At 41.5% G+C, this 22,553-nt stretch overlaps 1 protein-coding gene across 3 annotated transcripts in view; it reads left to right on the forward strand.

Annotated features, from left to right (window-relative positions):
• Positions 1-519: 519 nt before the first annotated feature.
• slc44a1b (solute carrier family 44 member 1b) overlaps positions 520-22,553 on the forward strand; it is a 32,901-nt gene continuing 10,867 nt past the window's right edge. Inside the window, exons 1-10 of one of the 3 annotated variants that reach the window (XM_035950841.2) lie at positions 520-664; positions 2,044-2,133; positions 8,812-8,954; positions 18,176-18,312; positions 19,176-19,269; positions 19,342-19,511; positions 20,754-20,843; positions 20,927-21,084; positions 21,154-21,340; positions 21,966-22,134. In XM_035950841.2, coding sequence (XP_035806734.1) covers positions 611-664; positions 2,044-2,133; positions 8,812-8,954; positions 18,176-18,312; positions 19,176-19,269; positions 19,342-19,511; positions 20,754-20,843; positions 20,927-21,084; positions 21,154-21,340; positions 21,966-22,134 — 1,292 coding nt within the window. In that variant the 5' untranslated portion in view covers positions 520-610. Of the gene's footprint in view, positions 665-1,319; positions 1,671-2,043; positions 2,134-8,811; positions 8,955-18,175; positions 18,313-19,175; positions 19,270-19,341; positions 19,512-20,753; positions 20,844-20,926; positions 21,085-21,153; positions 21,341-21,965; positions 22,135-22,553 lie in introns of those variants that run through there. The other 2 variants (XM_035950842.2, XM_023276039.3) reach the window with 2 other exon arrangements.

Genomic DNA, 22,553 nt, shown 5'->3' on the forward strand with positions numbered 1-22,553 from the left:
TTAATGTTGCTGCTAAATTGTTGCAAAAATGATAGAACAATAGTACACAACAACAGTTAAATGAATAAACATTTATATTTGGACAAAAACATAATACATGTCACATCTGTGTGAAACAACCCCATCCATCCAGCCAGCCAGCCAGCTGATTTATATACAGTAAACAATAGCTCAAATTACCATATTTAAAACTACAGATTGACTTCTGGTCCTTTGTTTGTGGGTGAACATGTGAATTACTACTTTATCACTGTGATTTTACAAGGTATTATTTATAATCTAACAAAACAGAACATCTGTAAAATAACAAGAAAAAACTGTGAAAACAATGTTTTTTCTTTCCTTTTTTTTTTTTTAATAGTGTTTGACTTTGATGGGAAAACAGATTATACTGTAGTGGCCTGAACAGGATTTTTGTCCCCACAACATGAGTAATACAAGTTCACTCTCAGTGTTCAGCCTGGTACAACAGTCAACAATAAGACAAAAGCTCTCTGTCCTCAGCAGTCTGATCAGACCCACATCACTGCTGTGCTCACACTGACAGCAGCACCACAACTCTGCAGGACCCTCCAGGACCCTCCAGGACCCTCCAGGACCCTCCAGGACCATGGACCCTAAACGCCTCTCCTCCAGCTCTCAGCAGCAGGTTCGGCTCAGGAAGGTAAACGACAGGTCGCTGCTTTTGTTTCTTCAGTTTGACAGCTCAGAACAGTCCTGGTTACTCAGGTGTTGTACTTTAACAGATCTCTGAGGCTTTATTTTCCATTTTACAGCACACTCTGAATATAACACTTTGGCTCTAAATCATAAATTAATGCAACAGCATGTATTGACTCAAAAAACTGTCCTGAATGATGTGAGAACTGTCCAGTTGTGCTACAGCCCAGTTTGTGTTTGGTGTTATTTTATGTTCCCTGTTATTTTGCCACTTGGATCATTTCACTTTACTGTTTATGTTGGTCTCATATCTGCTTTTTTTTTTTTTTTTTTTTTAAATAATTAAAATAGAAATGCAGCAGATGTTAGTTTGATTTCCAGTGGTGTTGTATTATCACAGGTTTAGGGCAGATTGAGTTTTAAAAGTTTTTAATTTTTGTTGTGTTTGCGTCTGAGTGAAAAGGGGCTGATATTTGTAGAAATATGCAGTAATTGTGCCAGAAAGCTGGTCCGAGTCTCCAGCAGGAAAAACGTTCAGTGTTCTCTGGATACAGCTGTGTAAAGGAGCGAACAGCGCCACTCTTCCGTTGCAGTGCACTCAGCGGTCAGAGGCGGTACTGCAGCTGCATCCTGGTTTGTTGTTCTGCTCCGCTCCGGCGGCGCCGCTAATTGCGCATGCGCAATGAGATGAATGGCCGCAGCACCTGACGGCCCACCAGGAAGTGTGGCGGACAAATCCTCGGCCGTTAATCCCCGCTCTGTACGGTAACCGGAGGAGGCTCTGACAGTAGCATGCACAGCGAGCCGGAGCGTTCAGTCTGACCGTCGGGACCGTCTCCGCTCCGGGCTCGGTCTGCGGCATCTCGCGGAGCTGTCCGTCTCCTCCCCCCGCCTGTCGGGCTCCAGACCCCCGCTGCTGCTGAGCTGAAGCTCCGTGAAGCTCCGTGAGGCTCCGTGAAGCTCCGGGCACGTCCACCCTGACTGCAATGGGATGCTGCGGTAGCGCGGAGGTAAGCACGGCCTGGCCCGGTCCGGCTCGGCTCGGACCATCATCCCAGGTGTCCTTCAGCGGAGCACCGGTGCGTGTTTGTTTTCTTGCCGTGTCAAGAACAGCGGTCCCGGGCAGCCGAGAGGGCCGAGCTGGGATTAGAGCCAGCAGCGCTCATAATCCAATTAGCTCGTCCCGGGAACAGGCGGGTTACCGGGCCTGCTAGCGGCCCCGCTCCGCTGCCTGGTCCCGGTAAACACAACGGAGATGTTCTGATTAGTGACACCGAGCCGAGCCGAACGCAGAGTCTGGGACAGGCCCGGCTCGGCCCGGCCCGGCCCGGTGCTGCAGGCCTGGCTGTGGTCTCACCGTGACCGTGTTTGTGTGTGTTTCAGAGGACAAAGAGAGAATGGAGACCGCTGGAGGACCGGAGCTGCACCGACCTGCCCTGGTTCCTGCTCTTCACCGTCTTCTGCGTCGGCATGGTAACCATCAGCACCGACACTCAGTGATGTAGTCCAACACAATGACAGCAGCCAGATGTTTTCCGTGTGTGTGTATGTGTGGCATTACCCTGTGAGAAGACACACTGTTTAATCTATCTATCTATCTATCTATCTACAGCTAACTGTGGTGTTCTGTAGTTGCTGCTGTGCTCCATCTCCGTAGTTTCTATAATAATGACAAGTGTGACGTTCTGTTTAGTATCAATACAGTCACTGATGCAAATATGCTGCTGTGACGTGGAAAAATATCCCTGATAAAACCCTGTTACAAAAAAAAAATTTAGATTTTTGTCAGCAGACTTTACCGGTGGAATACTGTCCCGCTGTGAGGGATTCAGGATTCAGGACTGACTGTGACTCTGAGGTGAAGGACAGTCCAGAGTGTGGTCTGCTGTTGGAGTCTCCATGTCGGGATCAGTTATTGATGAAGTTAAAGCTGTTTTCTGTGAATGTGTGCAGTTCAGATGAAAGGCTGCTCCTAACAGCTGTAAAGAACAAAACTGAACTTCAGCTCCTGTTAGTGTGTTTTGCTCTCTGAAATGTTTGTGAACGAAATGCTCAGCTAACTGAATAAATGACTAAAATGAGGTTTTTGATACTTTGGTGCATTCGTATTCAGGGTTTTGACACTTTTTTGCATTAACATCCATTTTAGTCATATTTGTGTGAATTTCCAGGTTCATAACACTGTGGTGTGTTAAAATCATTGTTTATTTGTTTATATATTTTTGCTTTTGGATGCTTTAAATTCAGAGCAGCACGGTAACTCAGTGGTTAGCAGTGTTGCCTCCCAGCTAGAAGATCCCTGGTTTGCTTCTCAGCCTTCCTGGGATCTTTCTGCATGGAGTTTGCATGTTCTCCCTGTGCATGTGTGGGTTTTCTCCAGGTTCTCCAGCTTCCTTCCACAGTCCAAAAACATGCTGAGGTCAGCTGGGGATTCTAAATTGTCTGTAGGTGTGAATGTGAGTGTGATTGTTTGTCTCTATGTGTAGCCCTGTGATAGACTGTTACCTGTCCAGGTGTCCCCTGCCTTCACCATAAGTCAGCTGGGATAGACTCCAGCTCCCCTAATGAGAATTAAGTAGTGTATAGATAATGGTGGATGCTTTAATTTCCTGCTTTCCTGTACAGTGGTGCTTTAATATTCACACAGCTCCCTCCTACCTAAATTCTCTCATTCAGGTGTACACTTCCTCCCGCCTGATCCAACCACCACAACATGGCCGGTCCATAGCTAGACTCTTCTCCTCTGTGGTTCCCTGGTGGTGGAACGAGTTACTGTTCCATCTGCAGAATCTCTCTCGGTCTTTAAGAAAGGACTGGGGCGTCCCGGTAGCTCAAATGGTTGAGTTGGCGACCCATAGACAGATAAACACGACCTATAGTCCCCAACGCAGCGGTCCTGGGTTCAAATCCAGCCCACGGCCATTTGCTGCATGTCGTTCCCCCACTTTTATGGCTCTTATCCAGGTTGTTTTCTCCTGACTAGATCCTTGATTGTGTTATATCCACTCTGAGATGTGCGTCGCTTTGGATAAAAGCGTCTGCTAAATGAAAATTGTGGAATGGTAGAATATTTAAACGTTTTGTTGTATTAACATTTCAGGTTTTTGTCATGTTGATTTCTCCAGGTTTTGTGAAACGGGCTGGCTCCTGCTACACATAGGGTGGCTGTGGCTTAGATGAGGAAGAGGGTTATCCACTAATAGCAAGGTTGGCTGGTCGATCCCTCTGAAGCATGGCAAAGTGGGCAAACCTGTGTGTGTGTGTGAATCGGTAAATGAGAGCATTGTGAAAACACCTTACATATGTGTGGATCATTCAACATTTACATTGATTCAGACACCATTGTTGCATTCACTGAAACTTGGCCAAGTCTTACTCCACAATTCGATTTGATGTCTTTACAATGATATAATCATTCATGTGTATTTCTCAGAGTCTTCATTAAGAGGAAATAGGAAATTACAGAAAATATGGACATGGTGGTGAAAACGCTTTCAGAACCAAATGTGTTCTACAGGAGAAGTGTGACCTCTCCTTTCTGCTGATCTTTAACCCTCTTGGCTCAACTGTCTTCAAGTTTTCTTCACTTATCATGTGGTTTATTATAGAAATCTTCCTTTAGTGCCTCCTACAGTTCTTCTTTAGACTTTGTTTGTTTCTCTGTCCACATGATCTGTCCACATAGCGTCTCATGTTCAGATCTGGACTATCCATCAGTGTTACTGTTTTATCAGGGTTCTTGTTTTGGGAATCTTGGTGCATTCATATCCAGGTTTTTGATGTTTTCATGGATTTATTTTGAGATTTTGATGTTTTAATATTTAGATTTTTGATATTTAGATGCGTTAGTATCCAGGTTGTTGTCAGCGTTCATGATTCCATTGCTTCAGACAAAAGCTCAACAACACTGTTTCTTGTACCCCTCTCATCAGATGTTGTCAATGATTGGACTCAAACATTTCAAACTTTAACTCATCGCTCCACATAGCTCTTTTCCATTGATGTTCACTCCAGTCACTGTGAGCTTTTGCATATTTTCAGCCTTTCTGCCCTGTTCCCCTTCTTGGAAAATGGTGTCTTGGCTGCTGTCCTTCCACAGAGAGCATTACTGATCAGAAGGGTCATAGTCCTTCTACATTCTTTGCAGGACTTCTTCTGGTTTGCTGATTTGCCTTTGAGAATGATACTGCTGATGCTAAATTCAGATTTTCTGTCTGTCAGAATATGTGGCAGTTTGAATGGAGTGATGTGACTGAGACCTGCTCTGATCTGTTAGCTTCCAACGATTTCACCTCTGCAGTACGCAACGTTCAACAGCAACAAACATGGATTCAGACTGAACGTGGAATCAAACAGGCAGATCAAACAGTCGTTGAAACCATCAATGAGAACTTTTGGACATGTGTTGATTGAAACCTGCTGGAAAATAGCAGATGATCAATAAATCTCATGTTGTCTGTACAAAAGAGTTTAACACATGCTCAGGACGTATTGAACTGTTTTCATACCAAAATGTCCAAAAACAAAGATATTATTTGAACTAATGTAATTCTAAATGCTGAAATGTACAGATATATTTAGATTCATTGCACAATTCCTTCGGGAAAAGTGTCTGATTAGAAACTGCTTTTCTTTTCAGCACAACAGTAACCCCAAGCACACTGAAAACCTGAATACATTCATGTTTTAAAAGACTGTAAATCAATGCACCAACATGTCTGAAACCTGGATGACATCGCACCCATGTGCACCACACATCAAAACCCTGAATTTTAATGCATCAACACATCAACAACCTGGATATTAGACCTGAATATGACCGTATTAAACTTCAAACAGCAGTATATTCACATACCAAATGTCAGAAACCTTCATAATAATGCACCAAATGGCAAAAACTCAACTATTAGCACATTACAGGATCAAAACCCTGAAAAATAATGCACCAAAACATCTAACACAACACACACCAAAATCTGAAAAACCTGAATATGAAGGCACCAAACGTCAAACACATGGTTATTCACGCATAAAAATGTCAAAAATCTGAATATTAGCAAGCCAAAATGATTATTACTGCTGAAAAATGCCAGAAACCTGAATATTAATGCACCAAACGTCAAAAAAAACTGGCTAATAAGGAACTATAAGATCAAAAACCTGAATATTAAAGGACCAAAATGTAAAACAACCCTAAACATTAATGTACCAAAACGTCAAAAATCAGACTATTAACTCACAAAAACATCTAACACATCAAAATGTCAGGAACCTGAATATGAATGCACCAAATGGGAAACATTGAGTAACAACACATCAACGTGTCAAAAACCTGAATATTTCCACATTAAAATGCCAATAATCTGAATATGAATGTACCTAAACATCAAAAATCTGGAAATGACTGTACTAAATGTCAGAAACCATGATATTAACACACCAAAATGTCCAAAACCTGAATATTAATGCAGAAAAAGTCCAAAATCTGACCATTAATACACCAAACGTCAAAAACATGAACCTAGATGTGAAGCTGATAAAACAGTGATGAACTGAATATTAGAAACGCTGTGTAGAACTGAGAAACAAACAAAATGTGAAAAAGAATAGTGAGAGAAGCATTCTATAAAAAAAAAAAACCACAAGATAACTGAAGAACACTTGGAGACAGTCGAACCAACAGGGTTAAAGATCAGTGAGGTCACCTTGAATACTGACCTCAGCCTGGAGAAAACTTGAAGTGGATTTTTTGTGGGGTTTAATACTCTGAAGATGTTCCCTGTATATTTCTGTGAATAGTTTCCTTTATGTTTATTATAACTTTGCTACAACAGCAAACCTAATTGTGACCTCAAACTTTTGCACAACACTGTATTTATATTCCCTATTTTGCACATGTTTCTGTGTGTAAATGAACATAAAACTACTAAAATATCAGCTGTAGCTCAGTACAGCTAAAAGAGGACAAAGCTTAGTGTACTGTGGTGGAGACGGTATAAAGAAATATTCTTTGTTGCCTTCTGACTATAATAATAGCACACGGCCTACTAGCTGAATGCAGCCTTTAACTGTCAGATGATGCTAAGTTAAAGATCAGATCATAGAACTGAACTCGATCTGTGAAAACACAGTGGAAGATGGGATGTCAGTAGCTTCAGAAACACACAGCTGTTTAAATGTGCAAACTGAACCGTGAAACTGTCAAGAACCCCAAGAGAGAATCAAACATGTCCAGAGTTTTCACTGGATTGCTGAGTGCAGCTGGATTCTGTCAGGTTTTGCTCTTCACTCAGCAATCCAACATCGTCAAAACGGACCACAGGAGAGCAGTTCAGCTTTGATAACAAATGACAAGTTACAGAACTCTGTGAAGCAGCTCTGTAGAGTGAAGGTCGACTGATGGGTCAGCTGGTCGATCTGCCTTTCAGAATGAATCCATTATTTCTGGAGCTTTTCTATATTGGAACTATCTATGAACACCCCTGTGTTTTCACAGCTTTAGACTGGTCGAAAGCCCAGAAAGACACGCAAATCCACCATAGAGAAACAAAATCAAATGCCAACAGACACAAAATGGACACAGATACTGATTGAAAGACATAAACCTAACTGGACGAAACACAAAGTTACTAGTAGATGTAAATTAGCTGCAAAGAAACACAAACCTATGAAAAAAATAAATGCAAAGTAAACAAGAAAAGCACTCAGAGCGCAGTACTCTGCCAAGCCTGCTCAGTCGTTGTATGATTTCGGACAGATAAGTCCTGATAAGTCCTCAGTGGTGTATTTGTAGTAGGATCGCAATCATGTGATCATCAGCAGGCAGCTGACGTAGTGTTCACTTGTTGTCATAGTTACAGTGACGCTATGCTGCTATCTCACAATGATACAGAAATCTTTAACAAAGCCATGGATCCAGACTATAAGCCGCATCACTGCCAAAATCTAATCACTTGGTCCTTGTGTCATTTCTGACCTTCCCTGAAAATTTCATCCAAATCCGTTAGTCGGTTTTTGAGTAATGTTGCACACAGACTGAATATCAGACGGACAGACAAACGTACACCCATCGTCACAGAACTCTGCCGTGTTCCTTGGTGGAGTAACAATAAAAAAAGACACACAAAATGACCAGAAATAGAATAAGACAGGCTGAAAGAAATGCAAAAGGAACACAAACAGATGTGAAACTAATGCATACAGAGACACAAAACAACCACGACGACACGCAAAACAGCAACAAAGACACACTAAAAACTAGGAAGAGAAATACAAAGAGACATAAAATGAACATAAAGATTAAAACTGGCATTAAAGCACCTCTTGGACACGCACTAAAACTACTAGATGTCAAATGGCAGCAAAGATACGAAAAACAAGAAATGAAGACATGCAAAATGGACAGGATTATCAGCCAAATGACCAAAAAGAGATTCAAACTGATTAAAATGAACACAAACGGATGTAAAACCAATGCAAACAGAAGCACAGCAGCAAAAAGACATGAAGAAAAGGATGACAAAGACGTGTAAAATGACTCTAAACAGACACTAAGGGTTCGAATATGCTCACAAAGACACAAAAAGAGCAGAAGGAGACAAACAGAGCAAGCAGTCTGCTCTAAACTATCTGAATTCAAAGAAGTCATTCGTGTTTCTGAATTTTGTTCAGAAAGTGGAGTTTCAACTTTGCAGACAGCAGTTTGTATATCAGATCATCTAAAACAGAAGCTTTCTGCTCTGTGTTGTTTTCCTCAGTAGTGCTTGTTCTGAATCACCAGTTGATATGTTTTCATTCTATGAACATGTGCAGCAGCCGTGCTCCCAGACTGTTAACATGGTTTCAGTAGAAAATAACCAGCATGCAGTGATATCATCGGCTGCTACTAGTGGCTGTTTATGTGGTTAAGAATACATTTAGGCTGATGAAGCAGCAGGTAGAGTCACTCAGCTCTGTGGAATATTTAACTCATCTGCTGATACCTGCTGGTTTTTATTGGAGAGTCGGTATGAGTTCAGTCCAGCTCTTTCTCTGCTGGACCACAGCTCTACTGTGACTGGCTGTAGCTGATGTTTTCACAGCTTCCTCTTGGCCCTGTAGATCCTCGCTGGAGTAAGTCCTGCTGATAGTTGCCATCTTTCTGTCCCTCAGGGCAGCATCTGCGGCTTCACCATCGTCACCGGCGGCGCTGCTCGCCTCGTCTTCGGATATGACAGCTACGGAAACACCTGCGGCCAACGCAACGAACAGATCGAAGGCGTCCGGCTGAGCGGCCTCGACCACAGCGACAGAAAGTAAGTAGGTCTGGACCACGACGTGAGATTAGTGGGTTAGCAGGTAGGTTGAGCTGAAGGTCAGAGTTTTCAGTGGCTCTGTTTTAACCTGATTAGATCTCCATTGTAACTGATACCGTGGAGCTAAGCTGGTCTGGAGCAGGTTTTGCTGAGAGTTTCTGATTTGAATCAGCTGTAAGAAGCATATCCCTTTAAATGAAGTGTTTCCTGTTGTTTATTTATGAGCGATACAGATTCTCAGCTGAGAAGAATGTTTTATCTGCAAACATCTTGAGCTGAATGTTACTAAAACCACTGATTGAAGCAGTACAGTTACAGTGACACACACTGTATGCATCACATTGCCATGGGAACCTACAGTTGGTGATGCAGAAATCGTATGAATATGTTAAGTTTGATCCTGATTTGCTGCTAAGTCTGTTTACTCTGCTGGTACTGCAGCTGATAGAACACATTGATTATTCTACTGGTATTTATTGCAGAGAATATTCAATCTGTAACGTTAATTCACTTTGATTTGGCCACAAATTAAAGTGATGTCCTGCATTATGGGACAGTGTCAGACCTAAATGCACTTCGATACAATATCAAGTTTAATATGTTTATCGTGCAGCTGTCAGAAATAGTCAGCTGCACTGATCAGTACAATTAATATATGAACGCACATTTAACTGTTTTCTACCAGTATTCCTGTCTTGCATCATTTCCAGTTGCAGCTCTTTTACCATCATACGTTTCTATATTCCTCATTGTTCTCTATTTAAACAACCTGTTGACTGAAGCAGCACCACACAGTCATTTTATTTTGTGTAGAACAAGCATCAAATAACACGTTTAACGCCTCCTGTAGGTTTTGTCCAGCCAACTTACACAAAGAAAGCCTGGCTGTGTTGAACCTGCTTCGTAGTTCAGATCTCTGGTGTCTCACTGTGCTGTCACTTAATGCACCACACTGTTTTGTTTTGTTGATTATAAAGCTGCAATTAACTGTCATTTTCACTGTGGATTACTTTCTGGTTGGTTTCATCGGCTGTTTGGTCTCTAAATGTTCAGAAAACGGTGAAAAATGTGGATCAGTATTTTAAGATATTCAGTTTACTGTCATAGAGGAGGAAAAAAAAATTCACATTTAAGAAGCTGCGATTACAGAATTTTCACAGTTTTTATTAAATGATTACTCAAATTGATTATCAGAATAGTTCTACATTCATTCAGACGCAATTCAGTTCAGATCTGAGATCAGCTGTTGGCGACCAGAAGTCAGAAAAATTACAGTTTGTTGTAGCAGTTACTGAATGAATCACCCAAAACTTACCCCCAAAAAATACTAACAAATGTTCAAAATGACATAGTTCACTCAAAATAACAAGAAATGTCCAAAACGATTCAAGATTTGCCAGAAAATGCTAAAAATAAAGGTTCAAAGCAACTACAAAAATTTTCAAAATAAATCAAAATTCATCACATTGAAGGAAAGAAACCTGAGAATATTCACATTTAAGAAGCTGCAATCTCAGAATTTAGATTGTTTTTATGAAAAATGACTGAGTAACTGATCAGTTTTCAAAGTAGTTAGTGATTGTTATTACTAAGCGACAACTAATTGATGAATCGTTGCAGCTCTTCTTTTGATGTGTGTGAGTCCAGGGGTTTTGGTGTATAATGGTGACAAAACTGATGCATAACAATGTTTTAACTGAGTAACGTTGAGAGTTTTAGTTTTTAAAGGTGGTCATGGCAGGTTTAGTAGATATAGTTTTAGTTCATTAGGGTGGTATTTTAGTGTCTAATGACACTAATCAACAGATAAAGGTGGTATTTTTGCAGTGTTGTTTGTTGTATATTACCAGGATACCTGTCACATATGTTGGTTGTATTTTCAGTGTTTTCTGTGGTGTTTTCTGGTGTCTTTGGTTGTGTGTATTTTTGTAGTACTGCACAGTGAGGTGCTGTGATGGTGCAGTATTTTTACTGGTCATTGTGGCTCGTCCTGGCACCTGATCACCACGGTGCGTTCGGGGTCCTGTGGGAGAGCTGAGCATTAGTTATGCTGACAGACGTTGAGAGCAGTGACTCATTAGCAGAACTGCAGCATCATCCCATGCTGAACATAAAACATTTCACAGAATTACTCAAACATACTGAAGAGTCTGAGTGAGACAATAGAAATGTGTGTAGTATGTAATGTGCAAACTATACAGCACAGAGAATATGCATTGTGCAAATATGTAGAACAACCTACAATGGGAAAAAATAGTAATGTCAGAACAAATATACAGTGTGCAAAAAGGCTTGCCTGTATCCAGTAAGCCACTAAATATTTCTTGCACATCTAAAATTTCAACATAACATAAAGTAGAAAAATATAAATATGTGGAACAGTTGTGAAATAAATTCTTTCAGTTGCTATAAACACACGGGTAGTTTTCCGGGAAAAAAAGTGTCCAGTAGGGCTCAATGATTTCAGGAAAATATCTAATTGTGCTTGTTATATACTTTTTTTAAAGCTTCATTTCAATATTTATTGTGTAATAGCTTTGAAACACGATGGATCATTACTGTGAGACACCAACAAAATATAAGAAAAGCACTCAGAGAGCACAGTACTCCTCCAAGGCTGCTCATTCCCCCATATGGCATTGTCAGAAATACAGCATTTGTTTACTATTATGTAAAAACACAAAGAATCAGAACTTTGTGGCAATTTTTGAACATATCATGCAAGTTCTGTTCAAATCTAAGCTTTGAAACATGATATTTAACAAAATCATTCTGTTCTACATCTCATTTAAATGTCTGGAAAAAATTAAGAGTTTGCACAAAGCGATTCTGACTTAGCTGTGAAAAATTCACAGAGTTTTCATGTTGAACTGCAGGCAGTGTGGGGGGACGACAAGAGAGACTGGGAGGGGAATCAAACATACTGGATCAATAAAATAAAAGCAGCATGGATCAGAAACAGTGAACATTGGAGGAAGTTATTGGAGGAAGTTGTTGGAGATCCATCCATCATGGTGAAATGTCTTTCTACTGATGATGAGCAGAGGAGAGAGGAAAAGTCTGTAGAGGTTGTAAAGATGGAAATAGCTGAATAATTATAGTATGTACAGACAAAACCACCACAAAGACATACACAATGATATAAATAAGATGCAAACAACAAAAACAACACAAAGCAATGAAAACAAGACACGTATTGACAAATACAAGACACAAAATGACAAAATTAAGATGTTAACTAAAACAAGACACAAAATGTCAGAAATGTGATACAAAACAGGCTATGACCCTGTAAATGAGGCAAATCTGTGTAATATGTGGAGACAAAATGACACAAAAAAGTAAATTGAGACACAAATCGACAGAAAGGAGATAAAACTTTCCAAAGAAAAAAACAAAAACAAGCCACAAAATGCACAAAATGAGACAAATTACTCACAAAAACAAGAAAACGAGACACAAAACGACAGAGAGAGGAGGAACAGCTGTCTCAGTTTGTGGGGGCTGTAAAAATGGAATAACAACAAATAAGTAAACAGCCACGCTGCATAACTCAGGTCCTTATTTGCAGCTTTTGCGGTTTGGAACGGATCCGTTGTGTTCAGCTGGAGACAGGTGTTCACGGCTGCTCTGAGGTGATCTCAGGGCCGGACTGCCGTCGCTGTAGGAGAGGAACAGTGAAGCGTTGCAGCGCAGAGGTTTTCCAGCGTAGGCTTGAATCTCTGCAGGCTCTTTGTTGGGTTTGTTGTTGAGTCGAGTCACACGTTTCTCCCACGTCCACATTCTGACATTCTGCTCAGCTTTCATCCTCCTCTGCTGAATCTCGACTTCTATTTTTACTCGGTCTCCTGCTCAAGACTCAAGTCTTATCAAACTGGGCAGAGTGGGCAGCTGGCAGCACATCAGCTCAGCACTGGTTTGACTGGATGCTGCCTTCACATGACACCACAAACTAGAGTTATTCCAGCTGTTAGCTCTGATGCTAACCTTGTAGCTCCACTACCTATACGAGCTTCTTTTGCTGTCTTGAATGTATCTAAAGCCGTCCTGCGCTTTGCTGAGCAGACGCCGATATTGAGATGCTACAAAAGTAGAAATATGAGGTGCCTGATTTTGGAAAACACTGACGCTTTATTTGGATGATGTTCATTTTGTCGTTAATTATCATAGGATAACGTTATTTTTTCTACCGACAAATCAAAGTAAAGATATTTTTTTTTCACCTTAGCTGACATGTTTCAACTGCAACTGCAGTCTTCTTCAGAGCGTCATCCGACGTGTGCTGACGTGTCCTTTTTTATCATGTGACTGGTCTGACAGATCTGTCGGAATCTGTCAGACAGGCCACGCCCCCCACCATCCGGTGGTCTCTGGAGGATGGAATCCCAGGTATTAGAGGGTGTAGTCCCCCTCGTCCCGGTTCATGGAGCAGCTCGCCCGCTTCCTGATCTCGATGGCCTCCTTTATCCATCGTTTATGCTTGTTGGTCTCCCATGTTACAATCCTCCCCTTGTCCCAGTCCATGATATGATTATTTCTTTTGGAATGATCCATGATGGCTGATTTTTTGTTTTCTTGTTCGGCTTTTTCTTTTTGTGTTCTTGTGAGTCGTCCGATTGTTTCCTTTTCGCATTCTGTCTGGTGTTCTTCTCGTCTTGTCCTGAATGATCTGCCTGTTTCTCCAATGTATGTTTTCTCGCAAGATTTGCACGGAATCTTGTATATGATGTTGCATTTATTGTCCGGTTCTATTTTGTCTTTGGGGTGGACTAATAGCTGCCGGAGTTTTGCATGTGGTTTTACTGCTGTGTTGATGTTGTGTTTTTTCATTAGGCGCTGTATGGGTTCTGTTATCCCACGGATGTATGTGATGGTGATTATGTCTTTGTTTTTATTGTCCTGTTGTTCTGTGCGTTTTGTTTGTGTTTCTTTTTGTTTTTTTACTTTGTTTTTAGCTTGTTGTTTTCCTTTGTTGATGGCCCATGTCGGGTATTGGCAGTGTGTGAGTGCGTTCTTGATGTGTGTTTCCTCCTCCTGTTTGTTTTTATCATCTGTTATGATACTGGTCCTTTCGTAAAGTGTTCTAACTACTGATAGTTTGTAAGCTGTGGGATGTTCTGATGTCCAGAGGAGGTTCTGGTCCATTCATAAAGTGTTCTAACTACTGATAGTTTGTGAGCTGTGGGATGTTCTGATGTCCAGAGGAGGTACTGGTCTGTGTGTGTAGGTTTCCTGTAAACTGTGATCTTAATGCTGCCATCTTCTCTGTGGTGTATGTTTAAGTCCAAAAATGAAATGGTCCGGTTTATTTCTTCTTCATGCGTGAATTGTATATTTCCTGTGTCGTCCATGTTATTCAGATGATCGGTAAGTTCTTGTGTGTGTCCAGTTTATATCATTTCCAGGATGTCATCAACGTATCGTTTCCAGAGTGTGGGTCTGCAGTGTGTGGGTGTTGTGTGGATGGCTTTCGTTTGTAGGTCCTCCATGAAAAAATTACTCATTATTGCAGAAAGTGGATCTCCCATTGCAAAACCGTCTTTTTGACTGTAAATAATTCCTTTGAACTGAAAATAGGTGGATGTGGCAACGAACCGGAGTAATGTGCTGATGTCATTTACTGTAAGGTTTGTGCGTTTTTTCAATGTCCTGTCCTTCTTAAGTCGCTCTTGTATGATATGTAGTGTGACGTCAACGGGGGTTTTTGTGAATAATGAAACTACGTCGTGTGAAATGAATATGTCATCTTTTTGTACTGTAATATTGTTGAGTTCTTGTGCGAGTTGTTTTGAGTTCTTGCAGTGATGTTTTGATTTACCGAGGAGGGGTTTGATGATTTCTACTAAAGCTTTTGAGAGGTTGTAAGTGACTGATCCGTGGGATAACAGAACCCATACAGCGCATAATGAAAAAACACAACATCAATACAGCAGTAAAACCACATACAAAACTCCAACAGCTATTAGTCCACCCCAAAGACAAAATAGAACCGGACAATAAATGCAACATCATATACAAGATTCCGTGCAAATCTTGCGAGAAAACATTCAGCACAAGACGAAAAGAACACCAGACAGAATGCGAAAAGGAAACAACTGGACGACTCACAAGAACACAAAAAGAAAAAGCAAAAAATCAGCCATCACGGATCACTGCAAAAGAAATAACCACATCATGGACTGGGACAGGGGGAGGATTGTAACATCGGAGACCAACAAGCATAAACGATGGATCAAGGAGGCCATCGAGATCAGGAAGCGGGCGAGCTGCTCCATGAACCGGGACGAGGGGTCCTACACCCTCTAATACCTGGGATTCCATCCTCCAGAGACCACCGGACGGCGGGGGGCGTGGCCTGTCTGACAGATTCCGACAGATCTGTCAGACCGGTCACATGATAAAAAAGGACACGTCAGCACACGTCAGATGACGCTCTGAAGACTGCAGTTGCAGTCGAAACATGTCAGCTAAGGTAAAAAAAAAAACATCTTTACTTTGATTTGTCGGTATAGAAAATATCCTAAAACACTGACGCTTTTTCATTGTGAATAAATCCAGGAATTTTCAGCAGATGACTTGACTTGAGCTATTTCTGATTTCTGTTCATTTCCTCCCTGTTAGATAAACAGTTTAGAAAGTACAATTATGCAATTTTCAGATGAACCCCAAATGCCTCACAGTCATCAGTAGCTGCTGCAGTTTACAGATGAACCCTAAACGCCTCACAGTCATGAGTAGCTGCTGCAGTTTACAGATGAACCCTAAACGCCTCACAGTCATGAGTAGCTGCTGCAGTTTACAGATGAACCCTAAACGCCTCACAGTCATCAGTAGCTGCTGCAGTTTACAGATGAACCCTAAACGCCTCACAGTCATGAGTAGCTGCTGCAGTTTACAGATGAACCCTAAACGCCTCACATTCATGAGTAGTGGTCATTTTGTACATTTCAAGATATTTTGGACAAGTGTCATGTCATGATGTCATAAAATTTTTGTAATTTTTAACAATTTTCGAAAGGATTTTATGCATTTTAAGTTATGTTGGACAAGTTATGAGTCATGTCAGCATTTTGATAGAATAAGATAAGAAAGCTTTGTTGTCATTATACACACGTGGACAAAATTGTTGATAAAAACCAACAATGGTCACAGAAATAATTTGAACCCTACAAAAGTAATAATAAATAAAAATTCTATGAAAATTAACCAATGAAAATCAGACATTGCTTTTGAACCGTGGTTCAACAGAATTATTTTAAAAAATAAACTCATGAAACAGGCCTGGACAAAAATGATGGTCCCCCTAGAAAAGACTGAAAATAATGTGACCATAGGGACATGTTCAATCAAGGTGTGTCCTCTAATTAGCATCACAGGTGTCTACAAACTAGTAATCAGTCAGTTGGCCTATTTATAGGGTTACAAGTAGTCACTGTGCTGTTTGTTGACATGGTGTGTACCACACTATACATGGACCAGAGGAAGCCAAGGAGAGAGTTGTCTCAGGAGATTAGAAAGAAAATTATAGACCAGCATGTTAAAAGTAAAGGCTATAAGACCATCTCCAAGCAGCTTGATGTTCCTGTGACTACAGTTGCACATATTATTCAGACATTTAAGATCCATGAGACTGTAGCCAACCTCCCTGGACGTGGTGGCAGGAGGAAAATTGATGACAAATGGAAGAGACGGATAATACAAATGGTAACAAAAGAGCCCAGAACAACCTCTAAAGACATTAAAGGTGAACACCAAGGTCAAGTGTCAGATTGCACCATCCATCGTTGTTTGAGCCAAAGTGGACTTCATGGGAGACGACCAAGGAGGACACCATTGTTGAAAACAAATCCTAAAAAAGCCAGACTGGAATTTGCCAAACTGCATGTTGACAAGCCACAAAGCTTCTGGGAGAATGTCCTATGGACAAATGAGACAAAACTGGAACTTTTTGGCAAGGCACATCAGCTCTATGTTCACAGATGCAAAAATGAAGCATATCAAGAAAAGAACAGTGTCCCTACTGTGAAACATGGAGGAGGTTCTGTTATGTTCTGGGGCTGCTTTACTGCATCTGACACAGGAAGTCTGGAATCTATGCAGGGTACAATGAAACCTCATGACTATCAAGGTATTCTAGAGAGAAATGTGCTGCCCAGTGTCAGAAAGCTTGGTCTCAGTCGCAGGTCATGGGTCTTGCAACAGAATAATGACCCAAAACACACAGCTAAAAACAGCCAAGAATGGTTAAGAGGAAAACATTGGACTATTCTGAAGTGGCCTTCTGTGTGCCCTGATCTAAATCCTATTGAACATCTGTGGAAGGAGCTGAAACATGCCGTCTGGAGAAGGAACCCTTCAAACCTGAGACAACTGGAGCAGTCTACTCATGAGGAGTGGACCAGAATACCTGCTGAGAGGTGCAGAAGTCTCACTGACAGTTACAGAAATCATTCGATTGCAGTGATTGCCTCAAAAGGTTGTACAACAAAATATTAAGTTAAGGGTACCATCATTTTTATCCAGGCCTGTTTCATGAGTTTATTTTTTAAAATAATTCTGTTGAACCACAGTTCAAAAGCAATGTCTGATTTTCATTGCATAATTTTCATAGAATTTTTATTTGTTATTACTTTTGCCAGATTCAAATTATTTCTGTGATCATTGTGGGTTTTTCTTTGATTAACCGAGGGGTACCAACAATTTTGTCCACGTGTGTACACAGTGTACGATGAAATTCTGGAAAAGTAATGTTGGTGATGTTTCAAGATATTTTGGTGAAGTTTCATGTTATATTCTGAATGTTTTTGTCACGTTGGAGTTGTTTAGAGTCATTTTGTACACATTTTGAGTCATTTTGGGGTAATTTCGAGATATTTTGGAAGAGTTTCATGTTGTGTCAGAAATGTTTTTGTCATTTTGGACAGATTTTGACTGATGGTGAATGAGTTTTGAGTCATTCTGGATGTATTTTGAGTCTTTTGACAAATTATGTGTAATTTTAGAGTTTAGCATAATTTTGGACAAATTTAAATTAATTTAGGAAACTTTTTGAGTCATATTTTACAAGTTTTGAGTGATGTTAAACAGGTTTTGAGTGGTTTTTAATAATTTTCCGATCATGTTGGATGATTTTTGAGTGATGTTGGAGCTAGTATTTCATCCACCTGATAATGTTCCATCAGCATATCATTTTTTTTAAACATCTTTTTTACCTCCTGCAGGTTCGTCTTCTTCCTGGATCCCTGTAACATTGACATCGTTCAGAGGAAAATTAAGTCCATGGCTCTGTGTGTGTCTCTGTGTCCCACCGAGGAGCTGAAGACCTACCAGGACCTGAAGAGGTTCGCCATGTTCAACGGTGAGGTGCTGACCTTCCAGCATGTACAGCAGGTGTAGTGTTGAAGATGAACAGTGTATTATATGACTGAAGGTTCTCAAACACTGAACCCCACATGTTTTGGTTTGTTCTGGAGGAAGCAGTGATGTCAGCAGTTGGATGGTTGGTCACCGTCACGTCACGGTGATGATCGAATGTCTGCAGACCGGACACACTAAACAGCACACAGCACTGAACACACAAACACACACACACACACACACACACACACACACACACACACACAGTACAGTAACAAAGGCAGCATTAACATGGGTCGTATCGTTGGTGCCACTCTGCTCTGTTTTTCCTCCATCATGGCTGCCCTGCAACTCAGAGCACTCACTGTTTGTTAGAGACAGACACGTGTTAAAACGTGACAGCAGACATTCAATCAGCAGCACACAGCTCCTCATGTAGAATAAGAAAGGAACCACTGTCACTGATTCACACAGAGGGACCAGTTTATCTGTGACACCTTAACAATCTGGCACTAATTTACACAGAGGGACCAGTTTACCTGTTACACCTGAACATCTGTCACTGATTCACACAGAGGGACCAGTTTATCTGTTACACTGACACTCATTTACCCAGAGGGACCAGTTTATCTGTTACACCTTAACATGCAATGTTCAATAAAGTATCTATCTATCTAGCTGTCTACCTGTCTATCCGTCTAAACAATCCAGCATTAATTTACCCAAAGAGACCAGTTTGTCTGTGACACATGAATAGTTTCATGATGATGGTAATGAATATGACGATGATGATGGTGAATATGATGATGATGATGGTGATGAGGATGAAGTTGGTCACTGCTGTCCCTGGGTTTTGCTTTGCAGGCTCTGAGCTGTGCTCCTATGAGTTGGCAGGTCATAAATATCCTGGTCTCCCTGAGAGGTTCACTAAATGTCCCAAACTTCCAGTTCCTCCAAGGTACGTGCAGCTCTTCTTCTTGCCTCCGCTGCTCCTTGCTCTGCCACTGACCTCTTCTCTGTCTGTCCTCAGCAAACCGCTACCAGTGTTTAACCGCTGCACACCGGTGGACATCTCCTGCTACGCCCGGTTTGCTGAGGCCGTGGTGACGTTTGTGGGAGATAACAGCGTTCTGCACCGACTGATCGCCGGCGTCGCCGCCAGTAAAGAGATCATCATCGGCCTGTGTGTCCTCGCTCTGGGTGAGAACCTGAATGCTGAGGTCAAATCCTTTTACCCTCTGAACCCCAACACCTGCCGGCAGGTTCAGACAAGTTATGTTATCTGTCAAAGTTCTATCTGTAAAATACTCACCCAGATGGAACCATTTATCAGATGGCCCATCAAGGTATCATCAGTGATGTGTGTTTCTTCACCAAATCTGAGCTTCACTTCATCAAAATCACTTTATTTTACATGTTTCATTTTAAAAATCAACAAAAATAAACCGTTTGCTCCAAAAAAAAAATTCTGCACATCATGGTGCGACTGATTCTCCATGACTGACTCAGCTTTGACCGACAGCCAGGTGACAGAACTTCTGAGGTTTTACAGGAACTGCAAGCTGGGATCACACAATAATGGAAAACCTGACTTGTTTAATTATGACAGAAAGAGACTAAATGAAAGAAAAGAGAGAAAACTATTTCCAAGAGACATATCACACCAATGACACAGAAAACATGAGAAAAAATGAGAAAAACAAGACTCAGAACAACAGAAAGGAGACAAAACCATCCCAGAGAGACACAAAATGATACAAACAAGAAAAATGAGAACAAGTCAACAATCACAAAAAGTAAACTGACAGAAATGAGACAAAAAGACCTGATAGGAGACAGAAAACAAGTAAAGCACAACACGAGATAACAGGGAGATGAAAAATGACAAAGACGACAAAAGGATCACAAAGAGACAGAACTGTCTTAAAGAGATGTGAATCCTCAAATCAGACACAAAATGAGAAAGAAGAGACACCAAGCAACAGAAAGGAAACAAAACTGTCTCATAGAGTTTGTGGAAGCTGTAAAAATCTAGATATCTGCAGGGTGTCCCTAAAGTCTGGACACAGGAAATCTCATTTAATAAAGTTTAATCCACAGATTAAATATGACTGTTATGTTAAATATAGGACATCCTGTAGTACATGCTTCCATTCTTCCCAGTGTTTCTAACAGCTGTAGACACTGAAAATGGTGGACATGTTGATTTTTTTTTTTTTAATATATTTTTGTAAAATTTGTGTCATTCTAACTGTCATACTGAACAGATGACATCTAGAGTTCTTTGTGCTTGTAATCGTGGTTGTGCTGTTTGCATAGGTATGCAGGTGTTTTAATTTAGGGGAAAAATGGGCCCACAATGAGGAAAAAATGGGTTCAGAGTGTTAAACTGAGAGATCCGAGCCTTCAGACAGCAGGATCAGCATCTCCTTTGTCTTTCAGTCCTCTCCATGATCCTCATGGTGATCATCCGGTACATCTCTGCCGTCCTTGTCTGGATCCTCACCTCTCTGGTCGTCCTCGGATCCCTCGGTGAGGCGGCTTTCTGAGAGTTTGAGCTGTAAACTCTGCTGTGCGTTGGTGTTGTGTTCACCATGTTGTGTTGTTTGTCTCAGCGGGGACCAGTGTCCTCTGGTGGCTCTACATTGACCACCGGCTCTATGGGAACGACACCTCCACCAAAGTTACAAAGGAGGGGAAGGAGGAGGTGGAGGTCAGCCGGGACAGCAGCCAGGCGCTGCTGGTTTACGCCGTCGCCGCCACCGTCTTCACTGTAGGTTTCTCTGCCTGGTTGGTGGTGTGTTGTTGTTGAGAGCATGGCTAAGTGTGTGTTTGTGTGCAGATCATCCTGCTGCTGCTGATGCTGTTCATGAGGAAGCGGGTGGCTCTGACCATCGCTCTGTTCCACGTGGCCGGAAAAGTCTTCATCCACCTGCCGCTGCTCACCCTGCAGCCCTTCGTCACCTTCCTGGCCCTGCTGCTCTTCTGGATCTACTGGATCCTGGTGCTGCTGTTCCTGGGAACCACCGGTCAGTCGCTGCCGTCAGCCGCTCTCTGCAACACAAACGCCAACAAACACCAACAAAAAGCACCACTGAACACCACCAATAAACACAAAAAGCAACAAACACCACCAACAAACGTCAACAAACACCAAAAACAAACAGCATCAACAAGCACCACCAACAAACACCAGTGATAATCACCAAAAACAAACGCTACCAATAAACAACAAAGAGCAACAAACACCAACAATAATCACCAAAAACAAACGGCACCAATAAACACCAACAACAAACACAAACAACAAACACTAGCAAACACCAACAAACAGCATCAGTAACACCTCCAACAAACACCAACATCTTATTCCACCTATAGACACAAAGACTAATAACCAAAACCAGTAAACACCAGCAAACAGCACCGACAAACTCCAACAAAAAACAGTTTTCCTGTTTTTTCATTCTTTTTATGAAATGAAAATCCCTAGCGGAGTTTTTCTGTGAACTTGTGTTGCAATTGAAATCAGCTGAGGCTTTTTCTCGCTATCAGAATTTCTTTATTTTTTTGGTCTCTTTTGGTCTGATGTTCTGTTGTGTCTCTCTGTCCCTTCTGGATACTGTTTTCTGGTCCTGGTCGGTGGTTCTGCAGGTAACCCGGTCCAGAATGAGGAGACGGGCCTGACGGAATTCCGGCTGACGGGTCCTCTGCAGTACCTGACCTGGTACCATGCTGTGGGTCTGGTCTGGATCAGCGAGTTCATCCTGGCCTGTCAGCAGATGACGGTGGCTGGAGCCGTGGTCACTTATTACTTCACCAGGTGAGTCCATACACCTTTCTGATTTCTAACATGCCACATCAGCAACGTCTTAGGATGGAGGCTTTTATATCTGTTGTTGTGTGTGCCACTCTTAAAGGCAGTATTTCTTAAAGGCCTGGAGAAAATGTCTTCACATCTGGTGCTAACGTTCACTCGAGGTGTGTACTGCAGGTACTTAAGGTGAAGTGATCCTTTAAATCTTTCTGTTTCCTCTGTAGGATCCAACAGCTTTGGCATTCACTCAGTGACCAAAACTAACAGTCGTTACCTGACATAACTGCAGTTCCGTGTATGAAACAGAACAATAGCTTTTTTCTCTTTTAAGTCATGTATGTCCGAGTATATGGAGAACATTACATTATTAATGGAGACATTAGAGAGGCGAGGACTGCAGCTGGACGAGGAACTCAGGAGGACAT

The sequence above is a fragment of the Amphiprion ocellaris genome, chromosome 13, assembly GCF_022539595.1.
Source record: "Amphiprion ocellaris isolate individual 3 ecotype Okinawa chromosome 13, ASM2253959v1, whole genome shotgun sequence".
In the NCBI taxonomy this organism is placed as follows: Eukaryota; Metazoa; Chordata; class Actinopteri; family Pomacentridae; genus Amphiprion; species Amphiprion ocellaris.